Source organism: Parasteatoda tepidariorum, chromosome 7, assembly GCF_982258835.1.
Source record: "Parasteatoda tepidariorum strain Cologne lab strain chromosome 7, Ptep-v5.0, whole genome shotgun sequence".
In the NCBI taxonomy this organism is placed as follows: domain Eukaryota; kingdom Metazoa; phylum Arthropoda; class Arachnida; order Araneae; family Theridiidae; genus Parasteatoda; species Parasteatoda tepidariorum.
Genome location: NC_141761.1, coordinates 102331518 through 102350857, shown reverse-complemented (window position 1 = coordinate 102350857; position 19340 = coordinate 102331518). Strand labels below are relative to the sequence as shown.

Below are 19340 nucleotides of genomic sequence, written 5' to 3'. Positions count from 1 at the left end.
ATAATTTCTAAGAAATCTCTGGTCTATGGTATAAGGTAAACTGAAGACTTATAATGTGTATAGTGCCAGAGCTGATGTCATAAATGTTTTCTACTTATAACAACTACTTTAAATTTAAATATTTTAAATTTAAAGTATATTCTACTTTAAATGTAAATATTTTCTACTACTTTATAATATTTAAATATTTTCTACTTCCATATTCTACTTTAAATTTAAATATTTTAAAACCTCAGACGATAAATATAAAACTGATCCCCTACGAAGAAGAGAAAGATACTTGCAAGATACTAAAAGATACTAAAAAATAAAACTGTCTTTTTTGTGATAACTTATAATTTTTGTCCATCCTCATAGTGAATTTTTAAATAATTTAGGATTCGCTATGTAGTTTCGCTGTATCACTGATTAATATCACTTTTTAATTTTTACTGATTAATTTCTAATTTATCTAATTAATGAAAATTTTATTTCTTAGGTGGTGCAGCAAATGTGCTTCATAACAGTGAGTTATATTTAATGATTTTAAATGATGTAATGAGCTATTCTAAAATGGAATATTTTGTGTCAGATGAGGTTTCTTCGGGGCACTTTCGCTTTTTTTGAGTTTAGTGGCTTCCAACGATAGAAAAAAATTAAAACAACATTTTCAGAACTTGTCAGTCTAAGGGACCACTGTTTTCACTGTAACGAAGCGTTCAAAAAATATTTATTTGTAAATTATTTTATAAAATGGATATATTTATAGCATATTTTATTGCTTCCAATAGTTCTGAATTTTATTTAACGTTTAAACATTCACCAGAACATTTTGTTAAAGTTTGTCATACATTATAGAAATTTCTTTTCCTTGAAAATTATTATCTAAACACTGTGCAAATTCTTTTTTTTTGAAGTTATACTTCTTATGCGACTTCCAACAAGGTTGCGTTAAACGTTTAACGCTACACTTTTATTGGCCGGGAAATCACGAGGTAGGATCCAGTTTTCCCTCATTCATTTCCATATTGTTTTGATTCTCACTAGCATAAAAATAATAAAAGTCATAAAAATATTGTTTTTCTATAAATATTTTTTAGTTTGTTTTGATACACATATAATTTAATAGGGTAGTATTTTTTATTTTCAAACTTAGGGGATAACAATTGTAAAAAATGAGCGAAAACAATCCCACGGACAATGTGACGGATTTAAGGTTATGTCAAGGTACGTCTCTTGTGAATATCAATTGATTGTTAGGTTTTCTCTTCTGAAATTACATTATGACGCATTCACATACATTATTAATGCAAATACATTTTCCAGGGCGAGACGATGAGGCAACCACAAGCGCTTCCACTGGTTCAAGAGGTCCACGAGGGAAAAATGCGCAATATTACCGTGATTACAGAGCACGGAAGCGAGCGGAGCAGGAAAAAGAGTCGTTGAATAGAACTAGTGATCCTTCTACGACTGCTGATTCTTCTACAATTAACGTCGCAGGTTGCGAAGTTTAACTTCTTCCGCGCGGAGGGACTCCAGGCACTATTTTTTTGGGATGTTCATAAAACAGATGTTGCGATAAAAGATGTATTCTTCATGTGGATTTCATCGATAACGTCAATATTATGCAACAACATGCGATACGAAAGGCACACTGGGTAAATGACCAGATTATTTTTTTTCAACGACTGCCACTGAACGTATAGTTCTTCGCTATGGAAGGTGCCAGATGTATTGCTCATTTTACGCTGCCTGGGGAGCACCTTGGGACCAATGTCACGGAGTCGAGCAGCATTATCCACGCCACGCTTCCACATATACCCGTTCATAGAGTGGACATCTTCACGCATCACACACAACAGAGGACAACACACAGAGAGAAACATCCACAATCTGAGCTGAATTCGAACTCGTAATCATTCACTTCGCAGTCCAGCACGCTTTCTGCTCTGCCACCTGGCCAGAAAATGACCGAACTACAATATACACAACAGTACAAGGAATATATTCATATGCAATAATCTCAGATTAATAAAATCAGATGACACCGATAATAAAATTTTTTCGGCATAAATTTTTTTTTATGAATTAGCATTTCTTTGCAATGTCTCATGACAGTAATGCTTTTTCATAGGATTGCTCGAACCACATGTTCACCAAACAGTAAAAAAAAAGTTCAAAAAGTTTTCATTAATGATTTTTCAAACATAATCTTGAATTTTCTATTCATCCAAAAATAATTTATTAGAAAGTTCCGGACCATGGTATTAAGTAAACTAAGTACTCATGATGTTATCTACAAAAAAATGAACTCATTCCTTATTTTAATTCAAGTTTAAAATCTTTTAAAATAGCAGACAATAAATATAAAAACTAACCCACGACGAGAAAGAAAAAGTTACTTGCAAGTAATAAAACACCAAACACTTTTGTGAGAACTTATAATATTTGTCCCTCCTAATGGTGGATTTTTAAATAATTTAAGATTCACTATGTAATTTTGCTGTATCACTGATTAATATATTTTAATATTAGATTATCTTATTAATGAAAATTTTATTTTTCAGCTGCATTATCACAAATGCTTGAAGACAGTGAGTAATATTTATTATTAATTTGATGAGGTAAGAAGCTTATCTAAATAATTTCGTGGCAGATGAGGCAACTTCGTTTTTTCTAGTTTATAGACTTCCAGCGATTGAAAAAATAAAAACATCTTTTTAAGAACTTCTTGTCAGTCTAAGGGACCACTAGACCAAATAGGTTTTGAATCAGCTGTTATTTCTGTAATAACTTATACTTGTTGATCAACGAAAACTACTATTGTATGGTGTTTATTTTTCTGTCTGCCAGGCACTTCAAATCCCATCTGAAGTACATATTTGCGATCTTATTATCAATCAGCTAAATTAGCTTATTCAGCTGAATTAGTTTCCCCTATCTTAACTGGCTAAATTAGCTTCTAAAATACCTTTTGCACAGTGAAAGTATTTTATTTCAAATTAGAAACCTTTATGACTTTTATTTTATTTTAAATAGTGTACTCTGAGTGCAGATTTAAAGAAAATGATTAGATCTGTGTTAATTAATATTGAGCTCATTAATTATAATAATGAAGGCAAACTGGTTTGAACAATGCTTATTCGGAAAACACAATCGAAGTTAATGAGGTACTAATGTATGAATTATCCTGAGCTAATGATGACGCACGTAAATTAAAAAAAAAATTTTAAAAAAACTAATACATTATATTTTATTATGTTGTTATTCAATTGTTTTAGCAAACTTTACTCTTAAAGGAGGCAGGTCTTATAATTTATAAAGGACAAAAATTGGGCAATAGTTACATTCCAATTTGATCTTTGATTTGAATTGTACAAAAAAAGTTTCACACTTCCAATTGAAACTTTTAATAATATACATGATGTTGGTTCGAGAATTTAGTTTTATATTATAATAATGTAATTAATAAAAATCGAAATCATTGTACTATCTGAATTATTAATTTTTACAAACTTAATATTAGTAATGAAAATAATAATGATTAAATATAACAACTATTTTATTATTAATAACTGTAAAAAATTATTTTTATTTAATTTTCTTTAGTTTTCCTCTAAACAATTGGGAAAAAATAAGCATTTTTAAACTTCCTATCTGTATTCGATATCAAGGTTTACGATTTTCTTGAATAATATTTTAGTCGTTTTAAAGACGATTAATTAGATATCCCAAAGTTACGCCCCCCCCCAGTTCAAGAGTTTGTGGAAAAGAATTAATTTTTAAACATTTTACCATGTCATTTAGAACAACGTTTTACTTACCCCATTAAAAAAATTTACTAAACATTAAATTTTGAAATATTCCATACACTAGGATGAATTTTAAACTGTGTAGCCAAAGGGTTAAAAAGTAACTTCAATTTACCATATAGGAAATACTTGAAATACTTAAGATTTTCTCTGAAATTATTGTTGTTATTTAGATTTAATTTATAGTGAAATATTTTATTTTCAGATGGTTTAGGAGAAGCTTTAAACAGAGGTGAGTAAAATTCATTGTTCTTAAATAATGTGATGAAAAATGAAATTTTTTTTTCTTGAACTCAAAAAAAAAATTCTCGTATTCTGAAAAATATTTTTTTGCTATATTTAATATTCTAAAATCGTATAATGCCTCATATAGTATATTAAAAAAATAGTTTGTTTTTATTTATTTCTTTGCTTTGTTAAACTGAGTAAATTCGTTAGATTTTATGCCATCATTAATTTACAAACACTGTAAAGAAATTTTAGCTAAAATGGTATATTAAGCATCCCATGGTACACCAAAATTATTTCTTAAAGAATTAACATTTCGTTCGTATTTTTTAGATAAATTTTAACGTGTTTAAAAAAAATTTAAGAAAATACGATTTGTGAAATACTTGGTTTAATGTTAATAATTTGAATTATTTAATTATTAAATGCTTCTTCATTTAGTGAGTGAGATGGTTAACAATGGTAAGTAGTTTTTAATATTTGAAAGATTTTGACACTTTTATTCGCCGTCTACGTTTATGTTACAACACAACTTGGAATTTCAGACAATGGCGCCATTCAATTTAAATATCTATAGTTAACTGAAATTAATGTCTCAACTTAATTAAACTTCAAAATCATTTTTACGTCCATTATAAATCAAGAATTTGAATTTTAAAGAAAGTCAATACTGCAAATAGCAGTAATAGATGAATATATTTTACAGATACCACATAATAATATTCTTGTTATTACGTTCTTTTTAACTATATCAGAATTCAATTTCATTTCATTTAGAAATATGCAGTTGAATTTTAAGCAAAGTTTAAGACCAATTAGATTTAAAAAGTTATCTACTCCAAAATTTTAATTGAACTACCCAATTTTCACTGTAAAAGAAATGTAAGAAAAATACTTATTTATAAATTCTTTTTAAAAAATGATATATTTATCGCACATATTATTGCTTCAATTAGTTCTAAATTTAATGTAAAATTTAAACTTTTACTCAATTTAAACATTCACTTGATAAACGACGTATTCCTCATGTAAATTTCATCGATAACGTCACCATTATGCAGCGAGATGAGATATGAAAGGCACACTGAGCAAATGACCAATGTGTCTTTAGTATCTCATCTTAGTGACCTGGGCAAATAATATTTTTTTTTAACGGCAGGAACTGAACTTATCGTTCTTAGCTATGGAAGGTGCCGGAAGTATCGTTTATTTTACGTTGCTAGGGAGCACCTTTAGACCAATGTCACAGAGGCGAGCAATATCACCCACGCCACACTGACACAGATACCCGTTTATAGTATGGTCCACATTGACAAATCACACACAACAGAGGACAACGCACAGAGGGAAACATCCATGCCCTGATCGAGATTCAAACCAGCTACCATCGACTTCGCAGTCAGGCACGCTAACCTCTCGGCCACCTGGGCGGCAAATGACCGAACTACCATATACAGAGCAGTACAAGGAATATATTCATATGCAAAGATCTCAGATAAATAAAATCAGATGACTCCAGTAACAAAATTGCTGCAAGCATATTTATTGACAACTATTTTAATACTTCTTGAATATTTGAATATTTCTTGAGTCTCCTTATGTAGAGATCTTACATGGCGGTGCAGCATATCAATTAAAAAATAAACTTTTTTTCGGCTTAACAAAACAAATAAAAATATGAAAACTTGTATCCGAATAGGCATTTCTTTGCAACTTCTCATGACAATAATGCAATAAATGGAATTGTTGGATTGAATTCTCGAACCACATATTCAGCAAAAAATTAACTCTTGAGGAGTTTTTACTAATGATTTTTCATAGATACTCTGGGAATTTCTAATCATCCAAACATAATTTCTGGGAAAGTTCTGGACTATAGTATTAGGTAAACTGTTTACTCATGATGTGCATAGGGCCAGAACTGGAGATATAAATGTTATCTACTTCAAAAAACGAGCTCTTTCCATATAGTAATTTAAAATTAAAAAATTTTTAAATCGCAGACAATAAATATCAGACCAATCCCCGACGAGGAAGAAAAAGATAATTTCAAGTAATAAAACTGTCACTTCTGTGATAACTTATTATCTTTGCCCTCCCTTATAGTGAATTTTTGAATAATTTAGGATTTGTTATGTAGTTTTGCTGCATCACTGATTAATATTTCTTGATAATAATTTATTTTATGAATAAAAATTTTATTTTTTTAGATGGTATAGCACAAGCGCTTGATAGCCGTGAGTAATATTTATTATTAGTTAAACAATGTATGGCGCTAATCTAAAAGGGAATAATTTTGTGACAGATAAAGCTATTTTTGGGGCTCTAGCGTTTTCTGAGTTTATTGGTTTCCAACGATAGAAAAAATAAACGAAAATTTTTTTTGAGAACTTCTTGTCTGTCTAATTGACAATAGTAGGTTGTGAATCAGTCGTAATTTCTGTGATAACTTTTACTTCTTGATCAACAAAAATTGCTATTGTGGGATGTTTATTTTTTTTCCCTGCGATGTACTTTGAATCCCATCTGAAGTTTATCATTACGGTTTCATTATCGATGAGCATACGGTTAATTATACAATAAATCATTCAGATTTATTGAATAATTAAAGCAATTCATTCCCAATTCATGACTTTTATATTATATTGAATATTGCAATCGTAGTGCAAATTTAGAGACAATTTTCGGATATGTGATCATCAATAGTGATGGTAGTAGTTCATGGCAAAATGTTGTGGACAGTGACTGGCACAATACCAGTGGAAAACTTTTTACTGGCCAAACAAATGATAATATTCACATCTTGATTTAGTCTGGTACAATATAAATCAAATAAAAAAAGATATCACGCTTAGATGAAAGTGCTAATAATTTGCTTGTTTAAAATAATTCAAATCAAAATACTAAGAAAATTATTAATTTAAACAAAATCAATGGCATGAAGGAAATTAATAATTATTCCAGAATTATCCATATCTATAAAAAAATTTCGATTTCAATTGTTAACCATAAAACAATTCGAAGAAAAGGATACTATGAATTTTTAGATGTATTTTGAAATATTGTGCCCATATTCGATATCAAGTTTTATTACTTTCTAGAATAAAATTGTTGTCGAATGAAAGGTTTCGTTTCAAATTTAATAGATTTGAATGAATTTAGGTATCCTAAAGTTACACTTTTCCAATTGATGACTTTGGGACAGAATTTTTTTTTTTAAATTTTCCATGAATTTTTGGAAAATTGTTTTATTTCCCACATTAAAATGGTTTGGAAAATGTAAATTGTAAAATATTCAAAATTCTATGTTGAAATGAACCTCCATGCCTTTAATTTTAAATAGTGTATCCAAAGGGGAATAGCTTCAAAAGATATCCGAAGTTACTTCAATTTACGATATAGGAAATTTTTGAAATAGTTAAAGTTTTATTTGAAATACTTTCAAATCCCCGATTTGCATAAATTACTGTTGTTATTTAGATTTAATTTATGTTGAAATATTTTATTTTTAGTTGGTTTAGGAAGCGTGGTGACCAGTGGTAAGTGAATTTCATTGCTTGTAAATGATATGATGAACCATGTAAAAATTTTCTTAAACTAAAAAATAAACTCTAAAAAAGATTTTTATGCTGTATTTCATACTCTAAAATCAAACAGTCTCATATAGTATATTGAAAAAATAGTTTCTTTTTATTAATTTCTTCGATAAACTTAGCAAATTGGTTAGCTTTTCTGTCATGAATAAATTCCAAACCCTTGAATGAAATTATAATTAAAATGACCTTTTAAGAATAGTGATATATTAAAATTAATACTTAAAGAAGAAACATTTAGTTTAATAATTTTTATATATATATATATATATATATATCTTAGACTGGAGTTAATTCCAAAGTTCAGAAATTCTAGAGAAGAAATTCTAAACAAGTTCAGAAATTCCATACAGAAATTCCAACAGGATAAACTTAAAGTTTAAAATTTTAGGATATTTAAGGAAAATGTCAGAAGATAATTTTCAAAACTACGATAGGTGAATACTTGATTTAATGTTTAATTGGTTTAATGTTGTCGTGAATTATTTAATCATTATATTTTTCTTCATTTAGTGAACGACGCGATTAATAATAGTAAGAAGTATTTTAATATTTATTAACTTTGGAGACTTTTATTTCCATTCTGCATCTGAGTTACAGCGAAACTCATAATTTCAGACAAAGACTGAAATATCTATAGTTATGATAGTAGAAAAAAATATACTAAAGACAAAAGAGTCCGTAAGTGTAGTTTTAATTCAATGTTAGCAACCAAAGTCAAGGCAGTCAAAAAATTGTAAACGTGTTCAAATGATCAAAATGATAATTTTAGATGACCTTATGTCATCAATGTACATGTAGGGATATGATCGATACGTAATTGATTCGCAAGTGGGCAATTCCACAAAAAATAAAGCAAAATGTTGAAATTTCAGACTGTAACAAACTTGACATTTTTTAAATCACTTTAATGTATGAAGTGTATATTAGAGTGTAGTGCAACTCAATTTTTATCAGTATTTAATTAATAATTAATCAAATGCTAATAATATTTACTAATTGAGTACTAAGAGAAACTAACTAATAGAAACTAACTTATAAACTAACTGCTGAATATTAACTACGGAAATAAACTAATTAATAGAAACTAACTGCAGAATATTTGTAGAAGAAACTGTAAACCTGACGGCAGGGGAACTCTAACCCTAGATCTGTCCACCACTGAGGATAGTTTGCGTCATCCCTGTGATCAGTGCAAGCTGGGTGTGAAATCCGAATCGACCAATCATTGTTGGAATTCGACCCCGGTTCACCTAATTGGAAAGCGAACGCTCTCCTATGAGCCATCACTGCTTTGTTTAGTATGGAAACATAATACTGCAATTATGAGAAGAAAATCTATTTCTTTAAATTAAAACTTTTGTATTTGTAGAATCCTAAATTACAAAGTATTTGCTACTTCCTTAAGGAAAAAACAGCAAAAAGTCATATTTTCCTTGAACAAAGCAGTATTTAAAATAAAAAAAATAAAAATAAAAAAATAAAAAATTTGGTTCTTTTACCATTGTAGTATTAAGTATATATTTTTTTTTCTATGTCCTCCCGGTTGGCACTCGTTATCCAGATATCAGTAGGGTAAATTGGTTACCCACTCTTTCAGGAGCACCATATTAGCGTGGTGTCCCTGAAAGTACTCCCACACTAAGGACAGACAGAGAAGGAAGAAACATCCATGCCTCATCCGGGATTCGAACCCAGGACCTTTCTGATGCGAAGTTAGCTCTCTGACTCCTAAACAGTCAGTCGGTGCATTAAGTATATATTTAATTATACGTACATGGTATTAAGTTAAATGCCTCGGACAATTTTTTTCCCAAGTGAAAATGGTTTTTCTTAAAAAATAATATTATATATGTATTTATGATATGGATGTAGCATATGTTTCATTTTTAAGTTCGTAATAAGCCGATAATTCGAAATGAAGTCAATGCTGAAAATTACCCTAATAGATATGAATACGTTTTAGAGATACCAAATATTATTACTTTAGAATTATTACTTTCTCTTTAATTATTAAAAATATTGTTGAATCCTCTATTGCCTGAATCCTGTTATGAATTCATAAATGTGAACAACTATGCAGAATAAAGTTACCATTAATACGATCAACCATTTCATTCCCGGATTTTAAATTTTAATCCTTACGTTATTTTGAAATGAAATGAGTAAAATTACAGGCAAACTAATCCATGTTTTTGAAATGAATATGTAACAAGAATCGCTTTAATGTGGAAATTACTTTTCATTTGCGTTAAAAATGTTTTAATTTTTTCAGATCAATTGGATCAACTTTTAAGACCAGGTGAGCACATTTCTATCATTCAGTTATTAAATTATAATTCTTGATAAAAACAATGTAATGCAATATAGTATAATACAATATAATATAATATAATATAATATAATATAATATAATATAATATAATATAATATAATATAATATAATATAATATAATATAATATAATATAATATAATATAATATAATATAATATAATATAATATAATATAATGTAATGTAATGTAATGTAATGTAATGTAATGTAATGTAATATAATATAATATAATATAATATAATATAATATAATATAAAATGCTGATTTAAATTTATTTAGTACAATGTATTCATTTAAATTCTTCAGATTCAGCGTCAAATAGATTGGATAACAATTGGACAATTTTATTACTTGATTATTATTTTTTAGTAAATTTATTCCTTTACAAAGCTATAGTCTGGGTAAACATATTGATGGATTTTTTTCTGTTGTTTGTCGAAGTTTTTAGTTATAATGAAAATAATATACCGATAAGAAATAAGATTTAACTGATCTCTAAACAAACTAGTTGCATATAAATATTGTTTTATTTGCAGCTATTGGATTTTTTGAATGGAAAAATTCGGAAAAACTAACCATAGAAATATCCAACAATATGCCAAAAATCCTAATAATGTAAATTTATCATTATAATTTGTAATAAATAAAAACAACTAGAAATGGTTAAAATTTACTAAAATGAATTTGAATTTTTTTAATAATTTATCGCTCTTGTGAATCCTTTTTAAGCAATAGTTTTTTTAGGTGAAAAATGCTTAGGTTAACAAGACGTTCTTTACATATATAGTATATATATATATATATATATATATATATATATATATATATATATATATATATATATATATATATATATATATATATATATATATATATATATATATATATATATATATAAATACAAGAAAACACTAAGAAAGTTAAGAAAAACAATAAGTTTCATTTATTGCGCTTAAGCTGCAAGTAAACAGCACTCATTAGATAAGTTCGAAATGAAGAATAAAACAAGGAAAAATTATAGACATATGAAAAAAAGGGGGGTGGGAAATAATAAGTAAAAAATAACAAACAACATTTTATTAAAAAAAAGCCGGAAAAATATATCAAAAAAAGTAAAAATAACATGTAAAAACAGATAATAAAATAAAATAAAAAGAAAATAAAAAGATATATTTTATTTGTAGTTATTTTATAAAAAAATTTTTTGAGTGCTCCTCACACTATTGTATTAATATATTTTGCTTTGGCTTTATTGATACAATATCAGAAAGCACTCTGTTTTGCGGATATAATCGTGTGGGCTGAAGAAAAGATTATATTTTTTTTCCGGTTTTTTAATTAACAATTCTTTTTTTTTTTTTTTTTTTTTTTTTTTTTTTTTAATAAAATGTTGTTTGTTATTTTTTACTTATTATTTCCCACCCCCCTTTTTTTCATATGTCTATAATTTTTCTTTGTTTTATTCTTCATTTTGAACTTATATATATTCTATATATATATATATATATATATATATATATATATATATATATATATATATATATATATATATATATATATATATATATATATATATATATATATATATATATATATATATATATATTATATATATATATATAATATAGAAAATAATGACAAGAGAAGAAAAATTATTAAAAAATTTTCTTAAAAGTATTTAAGAAAATACTTTTTATTCATTATTTATTTTTTATACTTTATTGTTCTAAAAAAATTTAAAACTCCGGAAAACTAAATAAAGAATAGATATAATCTCTTCATCAACTCACACTATTCTATTCTCAAAAAGGAGTATAATATATATATATATATATATATATATATATATATATTAATAGGAAGTTCAACAAACTGGACATTTTTCTATACATTTGTTTACTAAGTTTTTTTTATGTTTTAGAAAATATGCAACAAGCAATCAGCAAAAGTAAGTATTTATATATTTTCAATTTTTCTTTGTACTCTTTATGTATAACGTAAAAGAATCCAATGACATCATAAATGAAATTCAACTTTCAGATTGAGCTTTATGATAAAATATGCATAACAGAATTAAATGTGTCGTATTTAGGAACATTTGATTTAGTTATGTTATTTTATTATCTTATTGTTATTTCTTTTTGATTTAGTAACAGATATTCTTGGTCTTGGTGAGTAATTTTCTCATGTCTAATTATTTCTTAACATTTTTAATTAACATATTTTGACTGTTTCGTTCATTTTTTCGTTGTTTTTAAAGTGATACTTCTTATGCGACTTCCAACAAGGTTGCGTTAAACGTTTAACGCTACATTTTTATTGGCCGGGAAATCACGTGGTAGGATACAGTTTTCCCTCATTCATTTCCATATTGTTTTGGTTCTCACTAGCATAAAAATAATAAAAGTATTGTTTTTCTATAAATATTTTAGCTTGATTTGATACACATATAATTTAATAGGGTAGTATTTCTTATTTTCAAACTTAGTGGATAACAATAGTAAAAAATGAGTGAAAACAATCCCACGGACAATGCGACGGATTTAAGGTTATGTCAAGGTATGTCTCTTGTGAATATCAATTGATTGTTAGGTTTTCTCTTTTCTAATTGCCATTTATATTTCACCAAATGCAGCCATGAGGGATATTAAATTATTTATTGCAAAATCTTTATTGCCACTATCCACTGCAGGTTCACAAGCTCTGGCAGACGCTACTGGTGAAGAAATTGAATATTGTGCGCGGCCAGTGATCCTTGCAGGAGATTTTAATGTGAATTTCTCGTTACCTGAAGCTGAAACATTATTAACCTTCCTTAACGACAAATTTGGATGAGAAATGATAAATGGTTGGAATGATCCAACAACCGAAGGGGTAACTACTATTGATGCAGTGTTTGCAAGAAATATTGAAAAAATCGAACTCAAACATTTCGTATTTTACTTTAGTTATCATAATCCCATTGTAAATGTTATAGATTTGGATATTTCTCCACTCGAAAATGATAATTAAAAGATGCGATCAATTGTGAATTGTAAGCATTATTAATAAAGTTTGTCTTAAAGAAACAATATGATTTCACTAAAAATCAATTTCTACCCCTTCCTATTTTCATTTCCACATTACGAAGTTTCACTTCTTCCGCGCGGAGGGACTCCCCGCTCTATTTTTTTTCTTTCTACGTTTGAGTCATAAGGAAGTGTTAATGCACAATGTCAATAAATTTCAAATCCTAACATGATTTGATAAGAAAGGCTACAGTACAAGTATGTAAAGGTAAGTATTTACAGGTAAGTACAGGTAGTAAGTACAGACAGGTAAGTACAAAGAAAGTAAAGTAAAAAATTGATGCCGAGTTTTAGTACATATTTTATAACTGTATTTAATTGTATTTGTTTCGATTATGCTGCATAAATATTAGTATTAATTATAAGCTAGATTCAATAGACTATATGAAATTTTGACTGACCATTTTCCCGTTAGCTTTCATTGAAGAAATTTATAATAATTTTAAGTCGAAGTTGTTTGTTTTTTTAAAGTAAGCAAATTTTGAAAAGTTGTTTGATATTTCGAAATTTTTGTGAATTTTTTTAGCTAATTTTGTCGTCTTTTTCATTTTATATAAAAAAAAAACATTTTAACCCCACGTGAGTAATTTATTTAGTTGCATAATTTTAATTATATTTGTATTCTGACTGGATTACGTGAAAGTTGTTGATAATCCAATACATAAAACCAAGACCTTAAAGCTTAAATATAAGTGCATGCCTGATAAGAAATACTAATATAAATTTTTGTAAACACATTTGATGATTTTAAAAATTATTTTGTGATTGAAATCGGCAGGTCTTAGATTAAATTAGTTTGCTAATAATGATGTAAAATATTACAAAGCAGAAAGTTATAATAAAATTTTAATAAATAATAAAGTTTTTTTTATTAAATACTGATTAAAATGTTAAAAAATAACCATAAATTTTAAAACTTTGCCATATTTTGTAACAGACAGATATGCAGAGATAGTACTAATAGTTTAATTAGCGACACTTTTTAAATAAGAGATTTATTGAAAATTTAAACCATTTGTTAAATATTTTTTTTTTCTTTTACAATATTTTCAAACGCTGTATGTGTACAACATGCATTCTATTCGTCATCTTCAGTTTTGTCCATTGAAAGTAGAAAATTAAACTTACATTCAACTGAAAATGAAAAATACAGCTGAAAATCAGTTATGGTTGGGAAGATAAACAGTTGAAAATTAATAAAGTTACATTATGACTGTAAGTTTTTAAGGATCTTCTTACTTTAGTGTAACATTCAATTTGTGTACTTTTATCTTCACTTTTGTCTCTTGCTTTATAATACATGTTTATTTTGTTCCTACAAAAAGTAGGTAATATTCAGGAAAAATCTTTTTTGGACAGGGGATAACAACTAACCCTCTTGGTTATTTTATTTCGCGTCTATTGATATCTTATTTTCATGATGCTTGAAATGAACTACTTTTTTAATTGTCTTATATGCATCGAAGTTTAATTGTTTTTTTAAATGCATTTTTAGGAAGTTCAACAAACTGGATATTTTTCTACATATTTGTTTACTAAGTTTTTTTAATATTTTAGAAACTTTGCAACAAATATTAAGCCAATGTAAGTATTTACATATTAACGATTTATTTTGTATTTTATGTGGATTACGTAAAATTATCCATTGACATCATAAATAAATTTCATTTTTCGAAAATTGAGTTTTATAATAAAATATGCATGTAGAACAGAATAAAATGCGTCTTATTTAGGAGCATTTGATTTAGTAATGATATTTAATTATATTATTGTTATTTCTTTTTGATTTAGTAAAAGATGGTCTTGATCTTGGTAAGTAGTTTTCACGTGCTAATTTTTTCTTAACATTTATACTCAAAATTTCTTATAAACATTTTTTTGTTATTTTTGTTCTATGTCAATAAGAAGTGTTGATGAAAATCATCAATAAATTTTAAATCCTAACATGGTTTGATGAGAGAGGCTAAAGTAAAAAGAAAGTAAAGTAAAAAATTATTGATCCCGAAGTTTAGGTGCAGTTATTTTATAACTGTATTTTATTGTCTTTGTTTTGATTATGCAATATTTAGCAGTAACAGTAATTTAGATATATTCAGAAGCTAATGAAATTTTGACTAACCATTTTCCTGTTTTCTTTCAATAATACTTACGATAATTTTAAGTCGAAATATTTTCTCAGAGTAAACAAATTTTGAAAAGTTATTTTATATTGTTGACATTTTTATGAATTTTTTAAAACTAATTTCATGTTTTTTTTCATTTCATTTAGGAAACATTTTAACCCCACGTGAGTAATTTATTTAGTTTCATAATTTCAATTATTTCTATTTTGAATGGATTACACGAAAGTGGTTGTTGATCCTAAAAATGAAACCATGACCTTAAAGCTTAAATATATTTGCATATTGATTAGAAATGCTAAGATAAATTTTTATAAACGCAAAGAATTTCTTTGACGATTTTAAAAATTATTTTGTGATCGGTAGGTCTTAAATTAAATTAGTTTGTTATTAATGATGTAAAATATTACATAATCGAAAGTTTAAATTATAATAAAGTTTTTTTTATGGAATACTGATTAAACTGTTAAAGTATAACCATAAAGTTTGAAATTTTTACGCATTTTGTAACAAAAAAAATATGCAAAGATAGTAATAATAGTTTAGTTAGCGAAACTGTTTTAATAAGAAATTTATTGAAAATTTTAATTATTTGTTACATAACTTTTTTTCAATTTAGAGGGCATCCAAGACCTGTTACAAAAAAGTAAGTTATTTTCCAATATCCTTAATTTACGAATAGAATGACTTTAATGAAATTTTGACTAACTAATTCCATCTCAGCTTTTAATAAGGAAGCTTTCCATAATTTTTCAGTCGAAAGCAAGAATACAAGCATTTTGATTTTTTTAGGGGGGTGCCAATTTTAGAAAGTTCCTTTTACTATTGAAATTTCTATGCAGTTTTTAAACTTATTTTCTTTTCTTTTTTAAGCTGATTTAGGTACAATTTTAGGCCCAGGTGAGTAATTTATTTACCTGCTTTAATTTCATTTATTTGTATTCTGTATGGATTACGCGAAAGTAGTTGTTGATCCTATAAATAAAAGCAAAATCTTAGCAATACCTTAGAGTTTACATATATTTCCTTACCTGATAGGAAATGCGAATATTAATTTTTGCAAATGCAGAGAATTGATTTGACGATTTTAAGTCAAATTGTTATTGATTTGACGATCAGTTTTTGATAACGATTCAAAATACATTTGAAAACCGAAAGTTTAAATTATAATAAAGGTTTTTTTATAGAATAATAAATAAACTGTTAAAGTGTGACCAAAAATTTTGAAACATTGCCGTAATTTATTAAAACAATGTACAAATACAGCAATTGTAGTTTAGTTAGCGAAATTTTATTTTTTGTTGAAGTTTTTAATTATTTGTAAAATAACTTTTTCTTTTACTTCGGACTTTGTTTTTTACTTTAGAAAGCCAATTAGAAGGCGGTAAGTAATTTATAATTTATGAATTGAATATAGTCAAGCTGCTTCAGGTGGATATCTGATTTGTTAATTTAAATTCAGAACAACTCTAAATTTCGTATAAGTATGTTTTGATGAAATATTAAATATTATGTATACATTATTTGATTACTTAATTATTATATCAAATATATTTTAGATAAATTATTAATTTAATTTATTATTCTTTAAAATGTCAACTCATAATCGACAGTGCTTATTCTACCTCTTGCTTTCTTATCTCTAGGGACTTTTAAGGGAATGATTAATTTTATATTGAAGATTTGAAGGATTTAACTGATAAATAATTTTAAAGCTTTTGAAGTTGTCGTTAAAGAGCATAATTATACCATTAAATTTGACTAAAATCCATAACTCTTTAACAAAAAATATAAAACAACGCCATGTTTTGTTCAAAATCAAAAAAACAAAATCTCAGCTACTGAGTTTTGACCAAAATTTATTTGCGGCTTAAAGAGTTTTATTTAATTGATTAATCCATGCACACTGTTTTTTTGTTTAGATAGTCCAATTAAATATTTCTTAGAAAATAGTACAAGTGTGCTGCGTAAAAAAATAAATTAATAAATGCACCACTCTGAATATCTCTTAATCTGAAGATTGGGCCTTCACGTATTCAATCCATATGTTTCGAAGGGGTGACCTCAAATATGTTAATTATTTTGTGCAGACGATGCAGTAAACTATAAAATCAGATATAAAAAGTGTGCTTTTTCCTAATTAATATTCCTTTTTTTTCGACGGATTTGTAATTCTAACCCCCCAAAAATAGGGGGTAGCCACAATCTGTGAAATACAGTCCCAAAAGTTTTGTCAGAAAGGAGGTCCAAACTTTGTACTCGTTAATGTTAATTTTACCTTTTGTGTATTTCGTTATCTCGAAAAATTTTTAAGCAAATTGAAATATGTTTGCACACAGTTATGAAATTTATCTAAAGATAATTCCATGAAAAAAATAACTCTTAGTAAATATTCGTTATATTTTATTATTTTATTTAACAATAGTTGAAAAAATTTCTGGTTGTAAGGTATACGAATTTTTACTTCATTTTAAAGAATGTAATTTTGCATGGCGAAATACAAAATTTGAGAGAAGCCGGTAAAATCGTACCTGAGAAATTAAATTTTAAGAATACGATACTTTTAAAACAAACTACTTTTTCAAAATTATCGTAGAAGGGTTTAAACTTTGCAAAATTTTTCTAACGAAACTATTGCATCCCAATTTGTGGCTGCCACCTAAATTTTGGGAATGAGAGATCCGAATCCATCGAAAAGGAAAATCATGTTCATTCAGAGATCGGTAGTTTTTGGTACTCATTTGGTTGCTTAAACTATCATATGAAAATAAAAAGTGTTGAAGCGCATTATCAATAAATTTCAAGTCCTAAAGCATGATATGAAAGGCTAAAGTAAAAAAAAAAAAAAAAATTTTATTGTGAGTTTTAATATATATTTTATAAATGCATTTAATTGTCATTGTTTCGATTATGCTGTATTTAATTCGCATTGTTAGAATCGTAGGCTAGATTCAATAGGAAAATCTAATCAGAATCTAGTGAAATTTTGACTAACCGATTCCATCTCAGCTTTTAATAAAGAAACTTTTCCATAATTTTAAGTCGAAAGCAAAAATACTGCACTGTCAGAAATTTCTCGCAAAAAATGGCTAAATAACAATTTATTTAATTGCTATTTTACCATATTTAAACAAAACGGTCAAATAACCACAAATAAGATGGTAACGAAACTATTTACAGTGTGAAAAAACAGTTATTAACTGTTTTTACCTAAAACACTTAAATAACAAGAATTTTATTGCACCCACTAAACACGCCTAATGAAGCAACTTAGTTCATTGCAACTGCGTACATATTGTAGCCGAGAGAGCTAATCTGTCTATATCATGGCCGAAAGAACGGGGGTTTGAGTCCCTGAGTAGACACTTCCACTCCCTTTAACACACATGAAGAATTTCCAGTGGATTGCACTCTCCAATGCCCATTATCTCAGGAGAATCTTTGCTCCTATGTCCAGATAAATTTCTTTTTTCAAGGTTTTCAAACCATGTAAGCAGTAAATGGTTAAAAAACCGTATAGTTTTGTGTTCATGATTTTATAACCATACTAGTTGTAAACGGTTTCAAAACCGTAAAGATAAAAAATATTCTTTACCGTAAACTTCGGAAGGACATACTGCTGCTGGTTATTTCACCATTATTTTAGAATGAAAATTCTAACAGTGTAGCATCTTGTTTTCTTTTCTGGGGTGGGATGCAAATTTTCTTTCAATTACTTGGTATTGTTAAAATATTAACTAACTTTATGATCTATCTTCAGGTGAGTTTGCTGATATTTTAACATCAGGTGAGTAATTTACTTAGTTGCGTAATTTCAATTATTTGTATTCTGTATCGATTATTTGTATTTGTATTATTTCGATTATTTGTATTGCTTCAATTATTTGTATTTGTATTCTGTTACGCAAAAGTAGTTAATGTTTCTATAAATGAAAGCAAACTCTTAGTAAGAGCATAAAACTTAAATATAATGGCATACCTAGCAGGAAATGCTAATATAAATTTGTGTAAATACTAAGTTTTCATTTGGTGATTTGAATAATTAATTTGTGATTGAAATCGGTAGGTCTTAGATTAAATTAGTTTGTAAATAATGATGTAGATTATTACGAAACCTAAACTTTAAATTATATTAGTGTTTTTTAAGAATATTGATTAAGCTGTTAAACTAAAACCATAAAATTTGAAACTTTGCCGTATTTT

The 19340-nt window shown here is 26.9% G+C and overlaps 1 protein-coding gene across 3 annotated transcripts in view; it reads left to right on the top strand.

Annotated features, from left to right (window-relative positions):
- Nucleotides 1-19340, top strand: part of LOC107453704 (uncharacterized) — a 52077-nt gene that overhangs the window by 25984 nt on the left and 6753 nt on the right. For 2 of the 3 annotated variants that reach the window (XM_087168369.1, XM_087168367.1), the window contains 16 exons: nucleotides 479-505; nucleotides 2550-2576; nucleotides 4000-4026; nucleotides 4464-4484; nucleotides 6233-6259; nucleotides 7535-7561; nucleotides 9891-9917; nucleotides 11871-11897; nucleotides 12100-12120; nucleotides 14575-14601; nucleotides 14809-14829; nucleotides 15287-15304; nucleotides 15757-15783; nucleotides 16011-16037; nucleotides 16504-16521; nucleotides 18898-18924. In XM_087168369.1, the coding sequence (XP_087024495.1) occupies nucleotides 479-505; nucleotides 2550-2576; nucleotides 4000-4026; nucleotides 4464-4484; nucleotides 6233-6259; nucleotides 7535-7561; nucleotides 9891-9917; nucleotides 11871-11897; nucleotides 12100-12120; nucleotides 14575-14601; nucleotides 14809-14829; nucleotides 15287-15304; nucleotides 15757-15783; nucleotides 16011-16037; nucleotides 16504-16521; nucleotides 18898-18924 (396 nt within the window). The remainder of the gene's footprint in view (nucleotides 1-478; nucleotides 506-2549; nucleotides 2577-3999; nucleotides 4027-4463; nucleotides 4485-6232; nucleotides 6260-7534; nucleotides 7562-9890; nucleotides 9918-11870; nucleotides 11898-12099; nucleotides 12121-14574; nucleotides 14602-14808; nucleotides 14830-15286; nucleotides 15305-15756; nucleotides 15784-16010; nucleotides 16038-16503; nucleotides 16522-18897; nucleotides 18925-19340) is intronic. The other variant, XM_087168368.1, reaches the window with a different exon arrangement.